The 18,729-nt window shown below is 40.7% G+C and overlaps 1 protein-coding gene across 4 annotated transcripts in view; it reads left to right on the forward strand.

The window, feature by feature from the left end:
- The window catches only part of CUX2 (cut like homeobox 2), a 534,292-nt gene that overhangs the window by 482,423 nt on the left and 33,140 nt on the right, over window positions 1-18,729 (forward strand). For all 4 annotated transcript variants that reach the window (XM_040416060.1, XM_040416062.1, XM_040416061.1 and 1 more), the window contains 4 exons: window positions 4,285-4,333; window positions 4,427-4,508; window positions 8,063-8,692; window positions 9,954-10,064. In XM_040416060.1, the coding sequence (XP_040271994.1) occupies window positions 4,285-4,333; window positions 4,427-4,508; window positions 8,063-8,692; window positions 9,954-10,064 (872 nt within the window). The remainder of the gene's footprint in view (window positions 1-4,284; window positions 4,334-4,426; window positions 4,509-8,062; window positions 8,693-9,953; window positions 10,065-18,729) is intronic.

An 18,729-nucleotide genomic window follows, 5' to 3' on the forward strand; every position in this document is an offset into this window, starting at 1 on the left:
ACATGCACTATTTTTTTTTGCGGCGCAACGGAACGGACATACTGATGCGGACAGCACACGTGTGCTGTCCGCGTTTTTTGCGGACCGATTGAAATGAATGGGTCCGCATCCCATCCGCAAAAAAAACGGATCGGACACGGAAACAAAATACGGCCGTGTGCATGAGTCCTTAAGTAAACTTTGCTCATGGATGATTCTTAAAATTCCTTTAATCTGGCATCTGATTCTCTGTTATTCTGGATTTCATATTGTTGCAGAAAAATGCATAAAATTCACTTGTTAGTTTACAAAACAGCTTTTTATAACTTTTTGTTTAATTGGACAACATTCATTTTATCTCAGATCCATCTTCTGCTTCTCGTATTGTACAATTCCATAATTTGACATTTTTCTGGGAACGAGTGCTGGGTTAACAGATGCTAGATCAAATACATTTTAATGTATATATTTTAACTGTGACATTTTGTACATTGTGGTAGAAAAGTGAAGCTATTAAAACTATTGTGTTTGAAGCTAAAAAATGAGGGCATGTTCACACAACATTATTGGGTGGAAAGATCCAACTTGCAGTCCGTAGTAGAACTCGATGGCTTATTTTAAAGTGTAACTGTCATTCTTTTTTTTATTTGTGTAATGTATAGGGGCAGTGCTACTGATACTGACCATTTTTGTAATATACAGTACTTAAATTACTAAAATCAAACATTTCTATTAGAAAAATAGCTGTAAAGTGGCCCATCTTGATCCTTAGCAATGCTCCTCTGTCTACTGTTTACATAACACAGTCCGTATTGAGCAGGTCTCCACTGTTATGTAAACAGAAGACAGAGGAGCGTTGCTACGGCTCAAAATGGGCCACTTTAGAGCTATTTTTCTAATAGAAATGTATGATTTCAGTAATTAAAGTATATTACAAAATGGTCAGTATCACTGCCCTGACACATTACAAAAATAAGTTACACTTATACCACTTCCAGACCAGGCCATTTACTCCCTTCCTGACCAGGCCTAATTGTTTTCTCGTGACACATTGTACTTCATGTTAATAATAAATTTGAGTCAATATGTTTTACCTTTATTTATAAAAATATCCAAAAGTTTTACGAAAATGTGAAAAAATTCACTGTTTTCTAAATTTGAATCTCTCTGCTTTTAAGACAGATAGTGATGCCTCATAAAATATTTATTAATTAACATTCCCCATAGGTCTACTTTATGTTGGCATCATTTTAGAAATGTAATTTTATTTTTTTAGGACGCTAGAAGGTTTAGAATTTTGGAAGCAATTTTTGAAATATTTAAGAAAATTTCCAGTCAACTTTTTTAAAGGACCAGTTCAGTTCTGAAGTCACTTTGTGGGGCTTAGATAATAGAATCAACCCATAAATGACCCTATTTTAGAAATGACACCCCTCAAACTATTAAAAACTGGTATTCCACAGGAATTAAAGCAAAATAGAGGTGAAATTTCAAAATGTCACTTTTTTTTGCAGATTTTCAATTTTAATCAACTTTTTCCTGGAACACATCAAGGGTTAACCAACAAAACAAACCTCAATATGTATTACCTTGCTTCTGCAGTTTGCAGAAACACCCCATATGTGGTCGTATACCGCTGTTTGGGCACACGACAGGGCACAGAAGGCAAGGAGCGCCATATGGTTTTTGGAGGGCAGATTGTGCAGGAATGGTCTTTGGGCACCATGTTGCATTTGAAGAGGCCCTGAGGTAACCCCACAGTGAAAACCCCCAAAAAGTGAAATTCTGTCAACTACACCACCCAAGGAATTTTTAAGGGGTGTAGTGAGCACTTCACTCAATAGCTGTTTCATATAATTTTTAATGGTTGGGTGTGAAAATGAAAAATTATACTTTTTTTTTTTTTTACAAGAAAATGGTGCTTTAGGCCCAAGCTTTCTTTTTCACAAAAGATAACAGGAAAATATCCCCCACAATTTGCTACCCATTTTCTCCTGAATACAGTAACACCCCAATTGTGGTCGTAAACTGTTATTTGGGGATACGCCAGGGCTCAGAAGGGAAGGAGCGGCATTTAGATATTCTAACATGGAATTTTCTGTCATGGTTTTAAATGGTTTTATTTTTTGTTGAATAAGCTGCATGAGGGCTTCTTTTGTGCGAGACAAGCTTTAGTTTTTTTGCACCATTTTGGGGTACATTTGGCTTTCTGGTTGCTTTTTATCTCATTTTTGGGAGGTGAAGTCACAAAAAAAGCTGTTTGGTGTCAATTTTCTATTATTTTTTTTACACCGTTCAATTGATGGGGTAGATGATGTGATATTTTTTTAGATCCGGTCATTACGGACGCAACAATACCAAATAGGTGAGGTGACTAAAAAAAACTTTTGGCATAGTTTTTGGGATTTTTTTTTTTTTTACACCTTACACTTGATGGGGTAGATCATGTGATATTTTTGTAGAGCCAATTGTTACGGATGAGGCGATGCCAAATATATTAAAAAAAATACATTTTACACAATAAGAGCATTTTTAAGTGAAAAAATCATGTTTTTGTGTTGCAATTTTCATAGAGCCATATTTTTTTTTATTTTTCTGGCTATGGTCTTGTGTGGGGGCTCTTTTTGTGGCATGAGGTTCCGTTTTTATTGCTACCATTTTCAGGTACATACGACTTTTTGATTGATTGACATTATGTTTTTTGGGAGGTGAGCTCACCCAAAAATCTGTTATGGCGCAATGTTTATTTTTTATTTTTTTACGGCGTTCACCTGATGGGGTAGATCATATGATATTATTATAGAGCCGGTCGTTGCAGACGCTGTGATACCAAATATGTCTATTTAATTTTTTTTTCTTCTATTTTTTAAAAAAAATTAAATAACAGATTTGGGGGAAAACATTTTTTTAAAATGTGAAACTTTTTTTCCAAAATACTTTATTTTTGGTTATTTTTTAAATTTTTTATTTTACACTTTGTGTCCCCCATAAGGTCCTACAAGACCCCTGGGGGACATTTAACTTAATTTTTATTTTATTTTTTTAACTATTGATTTCTCCTGTAACTGGGGCTGACATAGTAGCCCCAGTTACAGGAAAAATACACCCCCCAGAGAGGCTGTACAGCCTCAGTGCAGGGCTGATCGAGGTCTATGGAAGACCTGACAGCTCCTGCACTCACCCAGCCGTGGCGATCACATGACCACCAGGCCGGGACAGGAAGCGGCATAGCGCTTCCTGATCTGAATACACAGCGCTCATTGAGCGCTGTGTATACAGCGATCTAGAAGACAGGGACACCCAGGAATGGTCCCTGCCTTCTCTCTGGGGTGCCCTGCTGTCACTGACAGTGGGCCCCCTGCTCGGCAGCTGCACGATTTGCGTGCAGCTGCGATCTCCGAATGGACGTTACAGAACGTCATTCAGAGAGATAAACTGACCACCCAAGGACGTTTATAGTCAATGGGCGGTCAGGAAGTGGTTAAAGGCTCATTTAGATGAGTAGATAATTGTTACGATTCAGAAACTAGTGATTCATGGTGGACAATAATCGTGTAATGTGAATGCATGTAGTGACTGAACGATTCTACTAAGCACGTTCATTCAGTGCTTGTGAAAGAAGTAAATTATCTTGTGTCGTTAATGAATTGTAAATGTGCATCGTGTGACTTTTCATCACTAGACCTGTCTGAAGACAGCCAACGATCATAGTTAAAACAGTGATCTCACTTCAGCAAATGGGATTTATCATGTAGAATAAGTTAATACAAGGCACTTACTAATGTATTGTGATTGTCCATATTGCCTCCTTTGGTGAGTTGATTCATTTTTCCAGCACATTATACACTGCTTGTTTCCATGGTTACGACCACCCTGCAATCCAGCAGTGGTGGTTGTGCTGGCACACTATAGGAAAAAGTGCCAGCCTCTCTGGTGGCTGGGACCATAAGACGGCATATAGGCTAGTGCTTTTTCCTGTAGAGTGTGAAAACATGACCACCACTGATGGATTGCAGGGTGGTCATAACCATGGAAACAAGCAGTGTATAATGAGATGGAAAAATGAATCAAGCCAGCAAAGGAATTTTCATTATGAGAGGCAGTTTGTATTTTCGTACATGATTAAACCATACACAGCACAAAGGTCTGAACAGCTGATCTACAACCTGTACAGCGCGGTGACAGAATAGAACATGGCTGTTGTTCTAGGGTTATTGTGGCTTCATCCCAGTTTTTTTGTAGATATTTATTCAAGTAGCATGCTGTTTTATGGCACCAAGTGTAATTCAATTTCTTTTCTTACAGCATATTAAAAGCTATGAAGTCTGCTACATCCAGCTGTGCACTTGCCCCAGTACGTAATTTGAAGAGTGTTTAATGTAAGAATACTGCTTACACATTGATGGATATGTTTATCAGCCCCTAATAAGATATTCCATTTATGCAGGAGACTTCCAAGTCAGAAGAAAACGTAGCAGTCAAAAGAGAAGCATTTTACCCTTCACAGAGCTACCTACCAGAAAAGCAGGGTATGCACAACATTCTTGTACTGTCCACTTTTAAAATCCTACCTTTCCAATTCTGCTCTGCTATTGTGATTTTCATTTTATTTCCATTGCTTATAAATAGCACCAACATATTTCCCAGCACTGTACTTGGCTTGCAGTCACACCAGTCCCTGGCACCAGTACATGCCACAATCTAATTTCACCTTCTCATACACACTAGAGTCAATTTAATTACATTTCTATTGGGGGCAGGGAATGGTAAAAAAATGTTTGTACAGTGATCTGGAACATGTTGGTGAAACAGGTAATAAAAAAAATATGCATCACTCAGATTGCAGTATATCATGCTGTTCAGGAATACAGTGCACACTACCTAAGGTTGTTCCTGTCACTGTTAACTGCTACTTTTCTGAAAAGCTTCATAAACTGTTTGTATGTGACACAGCTGAAAGGCAAGCCCCAATTATCTGGCACAAATAGCTGTTGTGTTGTTAGATTGATTACACATAGTATACAGTCAGGTCCATAAATATTGGGACATCGACACAATTCTAAAATTTTTGGCTCTATACACCATCACAATGGATTTGAAATGAAACGAACAAGATGTGCTTTAACTGCAGACTGTCAGCTTTAATTTGAGGGCATTTACATCCAAATCAGGTGAACGGTGCAGGAATTACAACAGTTTGGATATGTGCCTCCCACTTGTTATGGAACCAAAAGTAATGGGACATAATAATAATCATAAATTAAAATGTAACTATTTAATACTTTGTTGCACATCCTTGCATTCAATTACAGCCTGAAGTCTGGAACGCATAGACATCATCAGATGCTGGGTTTCATCCCTGGTGATGCTCTGCCAGGCCTCTACTGCAACTGTCTTCAGTTCCTGTTTGTTCTTGGGGCATTTTCCCTTCAGTTTTGTTTTCAGCAAGTGAAATGCATGCTCAATCGGATTCAGGTCAGCTGATTGACTTGGCCATTGCATAACATTCCACTTCTTTCCCTTAAAAAACTCTTTGGTTGCTTTTGCAGTATGCTTTGGGTCATTGTCCATCTGCACTGTGAATCGCCGTCCAATGAGTTCTGAAGCATTTGGCTGAATATGAGCAGATAATATTGCCCGAAACACTTCAGAATTCATCCTGCTGCTTTTGTCAGCAGTCACATAATATATAAATACAAGCCATACATGCCCACGCCATGGTACTACCACCACCATGCTTCACTGATGAGGTGGTATGCTTATGATCATGAGCAGTTCCTCTCCTTCTCCATACTCTTCTCTTCCCATCACTCTGGTACAAGTTGATCTTGGTCTCATCTGTCCATAGGATATAATATACAATGCAACAGCACTCTGCAAACCAAATAAAGTACAAAAATGAATTATATTGCTTATGCTATGCTTATAAATTAGAGATGCTTGGCAAATCATTTTGTACAAAATTATTTGAGCCCGTCTGCCGCACGTCAAGGCGATCTCTGTAAGACGGGAACCTAACACTAAGTTGAACCTGTAAGTGCCATGACAGCAACCATGAAGTTCAGGGGGTGTAGGTTCCGCCTGCATGCTGGACTACAAGTACCAACATGCGTGCTGAGCAAACTAAGCTTTATAGGATGTTGTTCCCGAACTGTGAAGGCTTTTTTAGATGTCGTTTGGCAAACTCTAATCTGGCCTTCCTGTTTTTGAGGCTCACAATGGTTTACATCTTGTGGTGAACCCTCTGTATTCACTCTGGTGAAGTCTTCTCTTGATTGTTGACTTTGACACACATACACCTACCTCCTGGAGAGTGTTCTTGATCTGGCCAACTGTTGTGAAGGGTGTTTTCTTCACCAGGGAAATAATTCTTCAGTCATCCACCACAGTTGTTTTCCGTGGTCTTCCAGGTCTTTTGGTGTGGCTGAGCTCACCGATGCGTTCCTTCTTTTTAAGAATGTTCCAAACAGTTGTTTTGGCCACGCCTAATATTTTTGCTATCTCTCTGATGGGTTTGTTTTGTTTTTTCAGCCTAATGATGGCTTGCTTCAGTGATAGTGACAGCTCTTTAGCTCTCATCTTGAGAGTTGACAGCAACAGATTCCAAATGCAAATAGCACACTTGAAATGAACTCTGGACCTTTTATCTGCTCATTGTAATTGGGATAATGAGGGAATAACACACACCTGGCCATGGAACAGCTGAGAAGCCAATTGTCCCATTACTTTTGGTCCCTTAACAAGTGGGAGGCACATATGCAAACTGTTGTAATTCCTACACCGTTCACCTGATTTGGATGTAAATATCCTCAAATTAAAGCTGACAGTCTGCAGTTAAAGCACATCTTGTTCGTTTCATTTCAAATCCATTGTGGTGGTGTATAGAGCCAAAAATGTTAGAATTGTGTCGATGTCCCAATATTTATGGACCTGGCTGTATATATTTTTTAAATGTATTTTGTTTTTCCCATTTTTCATGTTGTTGTTTTTTTTTTACAAGCAAATGAAGCATGTGTGGAGGTGTCCTAAATAGTGTAGTCCTTTCACAGTAATTTTTTTTTTTATTGAGATCGTAAAGCTGGCAGAATTATGTTAATGAATCTCTCGGATGCGTCCTAATGTGCAGAGTATTCAGAATATTAAACATCGTCAGCTTCATTTTCGGTAACACCACGTAGACCTCATAGGCATGTTTAAAAAATTGATACTGCACCCCTCTTCAACTGCAGAAGTCTTGCATCTGTTCATCCTTCATTAAAACCAGGATTTTTGAGCAGTCAGGAACTGCTGGATCATGATAATGGGTGTGAAACCCATACTCAGCAACCATTTGTATTGTGTATAATTACATATCAGCAACATAAGTTTCCAAATTCTTATATAATGTGGTTTATAGACCATTAATATTAATCCTCCGGCCCCAATCCTTTTTGTAACAAAATATTCCATCTCTTATGTGTGGCAATTATTTGTTTACAGTGGTAGAAAATGTAGAAATTAAACGACATCTGTCAGCAGATTTGTACCTATGAAGATCTTTTGCATTTTGGCTTGGCAGCAGAAGGCATCTGTGTTGGTCCCATAGTCAAGTGTGCCCACATTGCTGATAAAAATAATGATTTAATATATGCAAATGAGGCTCTAGGAGCAACTGGGGCGTTGCCTTTACACCTAGGGTCTCTGCTTTCTCTGCAACTGCCGCACCCTCTCCACTTTAAATGATAGGACCAGGCATGATGAAATTTTCACTGCCTGACCCTGTTAAATCAAAGTGCTGAGGACGCGACAGTTGCAGAGAAAGCAGGGCCTCTAGGTGTAAATGCAACGCCCCGTTGCTCATTTGTATATATAAAAACATGTTTTTTCTTAGCAATGCAGGCACATATGAACATGGGACCAACTCAGCTGCCAAGTGCACATGTAACACGTCAGCCAGTTTCATAGGTACAAATCTGCTGACAGATGTCCTTTAAGAACAAATTGATGTGATTCATGTGTTCAGCTGGCTATTATGAGAGTTTAGATTCTTTACTTGCATTATACCTCACTATTATAAAGTCTTTTTTTATGTGTTTTTTGTTAGATGAAGATCATTTTCAAAATGCCACAAAAGATTTTGTGCCAGCTGACAGACCATACTCCGTTTCTCCTTTGACAAGAGATGGAATTTCTACACCCAGTCCTGCTCTGTCTATGCTGGAAACATCCTTTGGAAACAAAGTTCGTAGGACCCTTGGCCCATCTTCTGTTTACAGTGATAATGAACAATTAGCAGGGGAGCCAGCCCTCAAGAATCATGTAAAATTGCTCAAGACTGAAAGCAACCATGGGCATTCATTTCAGTCTCCATTTTACACACTAAAGGCCAATCTACTTGCCAACAATCACCAGTCCTCTGGCAATCAAGATTCTAGCCCACATAGTGATCAGTCCGAAGGAACCAACAGCAGCTCCATGGATGATGAACACCTAGACACTTCTGAAATTGCTTTTCAAGTCAAGGAGCAACTATTGAAACATAATATTGGACAACGAGTATTTGGTCACTATGTCCTGGGTCTTTCCCAGGGATCAGTAAGTGAGATTCTGGCCCGTCCCAAACCATGGCGAAAACTTACTGTGAAAGGGAAAGAACCCTTCATTAAGATGAAGCAGTTTCTTTCAGATGAGCAGAATGTTCTGGCACTAAGAACTATTCAAGTGCGGCAGAGAGGTAAGTGGTCTATGTGAGGAATACCTCCTGTACATACTCACAGTAAGGCTAATTTCACACCAGTTTGTTCAGTCTGGGAAACACACTCAATGTGATGACCGCACTGGACCAAACACTGCTTCTCTAACCCAAACTCACAGCGTCATAATGATCTATGATGCTTTAAGTTTGTGCCTGGCCATGGGTCTGTTATACAGTACTTACATAATGCCATGAGTACAGTACAGTAGACCTGTGGGCATACATCAAAGTTAGAGCCGCGCTCCTCTCTCTTTCTTAGAAAAGACAAAGAAGTCAGGTGGGACTTGTGAATAGACCTTAATTTTCTTCAGGTGTAGTCAATCACTGCCTCATAGATTGCTTGCGGTATAGCCTCCCAAAAAAAACTTGCTCCCACTTTCCCTGTGGTATTCAGAAAATGGGGGACAAAGATAGTGAAGTACCTCCAACATCAATAAAAGTGAAGATTTATTATCCGCATTATGGGAAACCAGACTTTTAATTCATGATTCACTTGTGATTTTACTATTCTTGTGATTATAATAAATCTGTTCGCTTTTATTTGTGTCGGCGGTACTTCACTATCTTTGACCCCTTTTTCTGAATACCACAGGGAAAAAACTGGCATGCATGCTTTGCATCACACATACTAACCATTATACATACTTTATTAAGTTTTTCCTGCCTCCTACGACAAGGGGTTTTGCTAGAAAGGGGTGTGCTTCATTAGAAGATTGTGGCCTAAATGTGGTCCCCCACTCATGCGCTAAAAGTGCACCAAAATGTTGGTGCAATTTTTAAGTAAAACTATGCTAATTTATACGTGGTGTATTTTCGTATTCTTAGACAGTGTAAAGTATGACACTATTAGTAAGTCTGCCCAATAGTTTGAAATAGTTAGATTGACAGATCTACATCTCATCATTAGTGACTTCATTAGTTATTTCTGTTGCACTAAACCAAACTATTCTGCTGGATGGAAATCTTCTCCATTGGTCACAACACTTAATATATCTGATTCAAACATTCAAACTTTCTTTGGGTCATTACCCTATTAACTTAATTACCATAGAAGGAAATATCTACTAGGTAATAGGATCATTACAAGGGTAATCTATGTAGAAAATGTTCTTATTGTGGTAAGTATAATGTATGACCGTTTTGGACAAGCTAAAGCCGAAAGCTTGACAGATTGTAGGGTGGGGGGGAGGGGTCCATGGACACCTTACATTTGTAATGACTTGGCTTTATCGTTACTCAGGAAGCATTACACCAAGAATTCGAACACCGGAAACAGGATCAGATGATGCCATCAAAAATATTCTGGAGCAAGCAAAAAAAGAGATTCAGTCTCAGAAAGGAGAGAAAGGAGGTAAATTTACAGATCATTCCAATGTACACTGTGAGATTAATGTAAAATTAGTACAGGAACCAGTCAGGTATGGGTCCTTCCACAGCACATCCTTCATACTCCAGACTACTGCTCTGTGTGTGAAGAGCATGACCATGCCTTTGCGGTGGCAGCATGGTGTTATTAAAGGATCTTGACGATGCCAATGCTGTTTGTGTGTGACGAGCCGCCCTATCCTAAAAAAATACTGCTGGACAGAGCAAAGCCTCAACAATAATTGTGAGAAAAAATTGGTTAAATTGATATTTGGGTGCATTGTGTTTTAGGTTATGTGAAAACACTGCACATGTGAAAGCACTGCAGATTTTTGCAGAAGAGTTGTGTGCAGAACATCTGCAGCATTTGTGGTATCAGCAAAGTGGATGAAAACTTCTGAATCGGAATCCACACATACTATACCTAGTCCTCCCTCATGTCAATCTATTTTGTAGGTTTTTACCCTGGATATCATCTTTAAAATGCAGTGGGTGAAATCTGCGGCAACATCTGCTATAAATTCCGCAACCAAATCTGTAGGCATACGTTGATGATTTCCCCTATGGAAACGTCACAGCAGACCAATCCTGTGTGGTTAGACCTCTAAGCTAGATACTTTCCTGGAGGTCTTGTACCTTTAGAACATGACTTTACAAGTTATGTTTTCAAATCAACATGAACAGTAACTTTGTAAATACATTTAATTACTGATACTAGACCTGAATTAAAGAGGGCGTCCAGCATAACATCAGAATAAGGGTCTATTCACACGTCCGCAAAATGGGTCCACATCCGTTCCGCAATTTTACGGAATGGGTGCGGACTTATTCATTTTCAATGGGGCCGCAAAAGATGCGGACAGCACACTGTTTGCTGTCCGCATCTGCACTTCCGTTCCGCGGCCCCCGCAAAAAAATAGAACATGTCCTATTCTTGTCCGCAGACACGGACAAGAAAAGGCATTTCTATTATAGTGCCGGCCATGTGCGTTCCGCCTATCAATACAATCATCATACAAATGCTGCCATGTTTGAGCGCACATTCAGTTGTAACAGCATATACAGTATATTGTAAATGTTGGACAAGAAACATTTACCACTGATATGTTGACTTTTATGTGTACACCATCAGATTAGCTTTATTATCAGACTTGGCAAAAAGCACCAGGCCTGTTCTCACATTCTGGATTTACGTTAAGATTCCAGTTTTTTTCCACATTCAGATATTCAGATTCTGAAAAAATCTGCACAGAATAATGACCGTACCACAGGTTTTTTTTTAGTCTGCAGCATACCTAAGGGCTCTTTCACACCTGCGTTGTTGTGTTCCGGCATAGAGTTCCGTCGTCGGGGCTCTATGCCGGAAGAATCCTGATCAGGATTATCCTAATGCATTCTGAATGGAGAGAAATCCGTTCAGGATGCATCAGGATGTCTTCAGTTCCGGAACGGAACGTTTTTTGGCCGGAGAAAATACCGCAGCATGCTGCGCTTTTTGCTCCGGCCAAAAATCCGGAACACTTGCCGCAAGGCCGGATCCGGAATTAATGCCCATTGAAAGGCATTGATCCGGATCCGGCCTTAAGCTAAACGTCGTTTCGGCGCATTGCCGCATCCGACATTTAGCTTTTTCAGAGTGGTTACCATGGCTGCCGGGACGCTAAAGTCCTGGCAGCCATGGTAAAGTGTAGTGGGGAGCGGGGAGCAGTGTACTTACCGTCCGTGCGGCTCCCCGGACGCTCCAGAGTGACGTCAGGGCGCCCCAAGCTCATGGATCATGTGATCACATGGATCACGTCATCCATGCGCATGGGGCGCTCTGACGTCATTCTGGAGTGCCCGGGGAGCCGCACGGACTGTAAGTATACCGCTCCCCCGCTCCCCACTACTACTATGGCAACCAGGACTTTAATAGCGTCCTGGGTGCCATAGTAACACTGAACGCATTTGGAAGACGGTTCCGTCTTCAAATGCTTTCAGTACACTTGCGTTTTTCCGGATCCGGAGTGTAATTCCGGCAAGTGGAGTACACGCCGGATCCGGACAACGCAAGTGTGAAAGAGGCCTTACAAATAATGTTGTACAGTCCTGATCAAAAGTTTAAGACCACTTGAAAAATGGCAAAAAAATCATATTTTACATTGTTGGATCTTAACAAGGTTCCAAGTAGAGCTTCAACATGCAACAAGAAGAAATGAGAGTGAGACAAAACATTTTTTGAGCATTCAATTAATTTAAAATAACGATTAAACTGAAACAGGCTGTTTTTCAGCTGATCCAAATTTTAGGACCACATGCCTTTAAAAGGCCAAATCTGTGCAAAGATGTGGATTCATTGTCATTTTCTGTCAGGTAGTCACACGTTGTGATGGCAAAGGCAAAAAAACTCCCTTTTTGAACTTGGTCGGGTTGTTGAACTGCATAAGCAGGGTCTCTCACAGCGCGCCATCGCTGCTGAGGTGGGATGCAGTAAGACAGTCATTTGGAATTTCTTAAATGATCCTGAGGGTTATGGAACAAAAAAGTCAAATGGAAGACCCCAAAAAAATTCATCAGCAATGAGCCAGAGGATCCAATTGGCTGTCCGTCAAGACACTGGACGATCCTCGACCCAAATTAAGGCCCTTACTGGTGCTGACTGCAGCCCCATAACCATCAGACGGCATCTGAGACTGAAGGGCTTCAAAAACAAAAAAACCTCTTCAAAGACCTAGTCTCCTTAAACGCCACAGAACTGCTCGTTTGGACTTTGCAAGAGAGCACCAAACATGGGACATTCAAAGGTGGAAGAAAGTTTTATTCTCTGATGAGATTTTTTTTTACCTTGATGGTCCATATGGTTTCCAACATTACTGGCATGACAAGCAGATCCCACCTGAGATGTTTTCTACGCGCCACAGTGGAGGGGGCGCCATAACGGTCTGGGGTGCTTTTTCATTTAGTGGAACAATGGAGTTTCAGGAAGTGCAGGGGCGTCAAACGGCCGCTGGCTATGTCCAGATGTTGCAGAGAGCATTCCTCATGACTGAGGGCCCTCGTCTGTGTGGTAACGACTGGGTTTTTCAACAGGACAACACTACAGTACACAATGCCCGCAGGACAAGGGACTTCTTCCAGGAGAATAACATCACTCTTTTGGCCCATCCTGCGTGTTCCCCTGATCTAAATCCAATTGAGAACCTTTGGGGATGGATGGCAAGGGAAGTTTACAAAAATGGACAACAGTTCCAGACAGTAGATGGCCTTCGTGCGGCCGTCTTCACCACTTGGAGAAATGTTCCCACTCACCTCATGGAAACTATTGCATCAAGCATGCCGAAACAAATTTTTAAAGTGATATACAATAACGGCAGAGCTACTCATTACTGAGTTCAGGTTTGGAAGTTGAATTTCTGTTTTTGGGGGTTTAGTTTTTTTTTGGAGGTGTGGTCCTAAACTTTTGAAAACAGCCGGTTTCAGTTTATTCGTGGTTTTTATTAAATTGAATGCTCAAAAAATGTTTTATCTCACTTCCATTTCTTCTTGTTGCATGTTGAAGCTCTACTTGGAACCTTTTTAAGATCCAGCCATGCTAAATATGATTTTTTGCCATTTTTCAAGTGGTCTTAAACTTTTGATCAGGACTGTATTATTGATTGGAAAAAGTTGAAATTGATGGCGCTAAGTCTTCTTTTCAAACTATAAAACTACTATATATTCAATATTCCCATGGATTTTGGTTAGCTTCAATGAACTTCAGTGGGGTTATCTGCACGCAAAAATACATGTAAGTCAGCTACTCTTCATCTCATATTTGTGGGATTTTTGGGGGGTAAAATAGCAGTGAAAAAAACACCTATAGTAAAACTGTAGGTGCTGAATGCTAATGCAGTTTTTCAAAGACTGGTTTCATTACATACTCTTTGCTGAGTTTTGCGATTTCTGATGGTCCAATAGGAGAACATGTAGACTGCCATGGTTTTAAGGTTTGCAAACTTCATTTATAATTTATTTTCCAATATGCCACCTGCAGCGGAGAAAACAGATGTAGAGATGATACAAAATTTTGGAAAGTAATTAGCACAGAAGAGGACAGTATTATATTACACATTAATCTGAATAGATTGGAGGCTTGGGCAGAGAAATGGCAGATGAGGTTTAACACTGATAAATGTAAGGTTATGCACATGGGAAGGAATAATGCAAGTCACCAGTACATACTAAATGGTAAAACACTGGGTTACACTGACATGGAAAAGGATTTAGGCCGGATTCACGAATGTTCCAGACATTTTATACATCTGCATAAGGGCTCATGCACACAAACGAATTTTTTTCCGTGTCCATTCCGTTTTCTTTGCGGCTAGTATGTGGAATGATTCACTTCAATGGGGCGGAAAAAAATAGAAGTGCATTCCGTGTCCGTATGTCCGCATGGCTGTTCCGCAAAAAAATCCAGAACATGTCCTATTATTGTACGCATTATAGACAATGATAGGTCTGTTCTATTAGGGCCCGGACATTACGCAAAATGTAGAATACACACGGCTGGTATCCTTGTTTTGCAGATTCACAATTTGCAGACCGCAAAACATCCAACGGTCGTGTGGGCTTATGCACACATCAGTGACTCATGGACGTGTGCTGTGTATGTTATGTTTAATATGTTTATTTACACATCCTTATTTTAGTCAGTGGAAGAACAGTGATTGTGAGGCAGACCAAAGAATACAGAGCCCAATATGAAATCTGAGTTCTGTTAGGCCTCACGCACATGACAGTGAATAATGGCCGTGTGACGGCCGTTTAAGTAACGGCCATCACATGGCCATTTTTAGCAACGGCCAGTGAATAGCGTCCGTTCAAAAATAGGATATGTCCTATTTTTGGGCGTGTCCACGGCCAGACGGACCCCATTGAAATCAATGGGACAGTTTTTAACGGCCGATTGACAGGAGTGCACCCGTCTAATGGCCATTAAAAACGGGTACACTTTATCTATATGGCCATTTAGGGCTTTAAAAAAACCCTCACCTTATCCACTTGCTCGCGCTGCGGCAGTCTCTTCTCTCTTCATTGAGCAGGACCTGCCGAAGGACCTGTGATATGCGTGGTTACGTAACCACGTGGGAGCGCTCAGTGACGTCATCGCGCACATCGCAGGTCTTTCAGCAGGTCCTGTTCAGTGAAGAGACTGCTGCAGCGTGAGCAAGTGGATAAAGGTGAGGTTTTTTTTTTGTAAAATTAACAAAAACTGAGGTGGGCCATTATGGGGGCTTTATTTAAAACATGAGGGAAATTATTTAAGATGGAGCCCTACATTGGGGGCATTATTAAAGCTGAGGACATTAAAAAAATAATTTCTATACTATGGGGGACATTATTTAAGATGTGGGCTTACATTAGGGGCATTATTAAAGCTGGGCGGTAAAAAAAATTAATCATACACTATGGGGGACATTATTTTACCAGGGGGCCTACATGGGGGACATTATTAAAGCTGGGGACAGTAACAAAAAAAAATTCCTACACTGTGGGGGACATTATTTTAGCTGGGGGCCTACATGAGAGCATTATTAAAGCTAGGGGCACTTTAAAAAAAATATATTTACACCGTGGGAGACATTATTTTAGCTGGGGCCAAAATAGGGGGCATTAATAAAGCTGGGGGCAGTAAAAAAAAAAAAAAATCCTGCACTATGGGGGACATTATTTTAGCTGGGGCCTTACCATCCTGTGGGTGTTCTCAGAAGGGTGGGAGTAGAAATAACTGCCAATCAAATTCATCCATTTTTCATGTCTGTTTTTAACGGACATGACAAACTAATGCAAAAAGGACATTAAAAACAGACACACTGCCAGAAAATGGATGTACACACTGATGCAAAATGGCCATAAAAAACTGACAGTGTGTCCGTTTTTAATGGACTTTTTTTCCCCCTGTCGTGTGCATGTGGCCTAATGGTTTTCACTAGCCATTGGTGGATGTTCTGGAAAATCCTCTTTTCGGTGTATGGACACGGATCAACAACAGACCCTTCACAGACATCATGACAAGATGGCCTAACTCGCATGTGTCATTCCCTGCCCACTGTTTTAACTGACCTGAATTCAAAGCATTATAAGTCTCTATGATGCTGTGAGTTCAGACCAATTAAACTCTCATTCTGGCCGTGAAACATGTGGGTAATACGAATTGTGGGGACTCGCTCTGGTAGACAGGATTAGCGGACGCAGTATAGAGGCAACAACAAGTTCTTTGGATCAAACAGTTCAGTGTTTTATTCAAACTTTAAGCAAATGACAAAACAAGCAGTCATATTCAAACAAAAAGTCACCTTGCGGTGTTGGTGTTAATTCACACCATGCAGCAATTCTGCCTCAGAGTCCTTGCTGATAGCGGCACCAACCTGTTTTCACGCCAAACAGGTAGCAAGCCTTTATCCAGACACAAGGCTCCGAGATCCCAACATCCTCACCTTGCTGTAATTCAGCCCAGCAGCACATGCTGGGAGGAATGTTTTCCCAGACTAAACCTCTCACAGTGTCACAGAATGTATAATACAACCAGGCTTAAAGGGGTTGTCCAGGTTTAGAGCTGAACCGGGACATACCCCCATTTTCACCCAGGCACCCCCTCACCCTTCCCCGATATGAGCATCAGAGCATTTCATGCTCCAATGCTCTCCTTTGCCCTGCCCAGAATCGCGCAGGACAAAGGCTTTTTTAGGAGATCCGATGATGTACCGAGCTCTCCATTGGGAAAGCTAAGCGGAGGCTTCGATGTACCAGTTAACCCAGTGACATCACCGACACTAAAGGGCGGGCTTTAGTGCTGCCCTAGCCTATAAAACAGCAAGGGCAGCGCTAAAGCCCATCCATCAGGAACACTGCTAGGCGGAAGTCTAGTAGTGTTAAAAACATAAACAAAATGCTCCATTGCTCATATCAGGGGTGAAAATAGGAATATGTCTGGGTTCAGCAATGAACCCTGACAACCCCTTTAAACCTGTGAATCCAGCTTAGTGATATTCGCTGACAGACAGTAAACGTGACTGCAGCAAACAGAGTCAGGCAACTGCAACCAAGCAAAATAAAATCATGGGATGCATCAAAAGAGACATGAGTGCACATAACAAAAGTGATGGCCAGTTTGCATTGTTCGGCCGGTCACCGGGAGCAGGCAGTTCCGAGAACAGCCCCATGAAGGCCCCCGGTGGCTGTTCTCGGAACTGCCTGCTCCCGCTGACCACACTTGTTTTTAGACCGGCTCGCGGCACAGGTAAGGGCTTACCTGTACCTCGCCGGACTTGTTAAAAAAGATGGCAGCCCGCATATGTTCGCGGGCGAACAATGCGAACTGGCCATCACTGCATAACAATATTGGAATATTGTGTAATAATTTAGGCATCAGTGCACAAAAGAAAGACATAAGAAAGTCTGTACTGTTCAATCTTGGGCAACTGTAGTAATAAAAATAATCAATATACCCAGAAACAGGATCAAAACTGGAGATAGTTTTGAAAAAGACGGCTGAAGAGTGACCTCATAACTATGTATAAATGTATCAGTGGTCAATAAAGAGTGTTTCTATTATCTGTTTATAACAAGGGGACATCCTCTACCTCTAGAGAAGGAATGCTCAACCTGAGGCTCTCCAGCTGTTGCAAAACTACAACTCCCAGCATGCCCAGACTACCTACAGCTATCAGCCTACAGCAGGGCATGTTGGGAGTTGTAGTTTTACAACAGCTGGAGAGCCGCAGGTTGGCCATGCCTGCTCTAAAGGAAAGAAGGCTTTTCTACACCATCATAGAAGGGTAAGAGCAGTAAGTCTATGGAGCTCTCTGCCAGGACTCTGGATGTCTTTTTTAAAAGGATATACAGGTGAAACTCGAAAAATTAGAATATCGTGCAAAAGTCCATTTATTTCAGTAATGCAAATTAAAAGGAATTGCATTAATGCAGCTTAAAATTCAAATTTTGTGAAAAGGTTCAATATTCTAGGCTCAAAGTGTCACACTCTAGTCAGCTAATTAATCCATACCCCCTGAGCAAAGGGGACCTCAAAATTGAGACTTTGGGGTTTCATAAGCTGTAAGCCATAATCATCCAAATTATAACAAATAAAGTCTTGAAATATCTCACTTTGCATGTAATGAGTCTATCTCATATGTTAGTTTCACCTTTTAAGTTGCTTTACTGAAATAAATGAACTTTGCACAATATTCAAATTTTTCGACTTTCACCTGTATTACAGTTTATACAGTCATGGCCGTAAATGTTGGCACCCCTGAAATTTTTCAAGAAAATGAAGTATTTCTCACAGAAAAATATTGCAGTAACACATGTTTTGCTATACACATGTTTATTCCCTTTGTGTGTATTTGAACAAAACCAAAAAAAGGGAGGAAAAAAAGCAAATTGGACATAATGTCACACCAAACTCCAAAAATGGACTAGACAAAATTATTGGCACCCTTTCAAAATTGTGGATAAATAAGATTGTTTCAAGCATGTGATGCTCTTTTAAACTCACCTGGGGCAAGTAACAGGTGTGGGCAATATAAAAATCACACATGAAAGCAGATAAAAAAAAGAGAGAGAAGTTCACTTAGTCTTTGCATTGTGTGTCTGTGTGCAGCACACTAAGCATGGACAACAGAAAGAGG

This window comes from Bufo bufo, chromosome 2 (genome assembly GCF_905171765.1).
Source record: "Bufo bufo chromosome 2, aBufBuf1.1, whole genome shotgun sequence".
Classification (NCBI taxonomy): domain Eukaryota; kingdom Metazoa; phylum Chordata; class Amphibia; order Anura; family Bufonidae; genus Bufo; species Bufo bufo.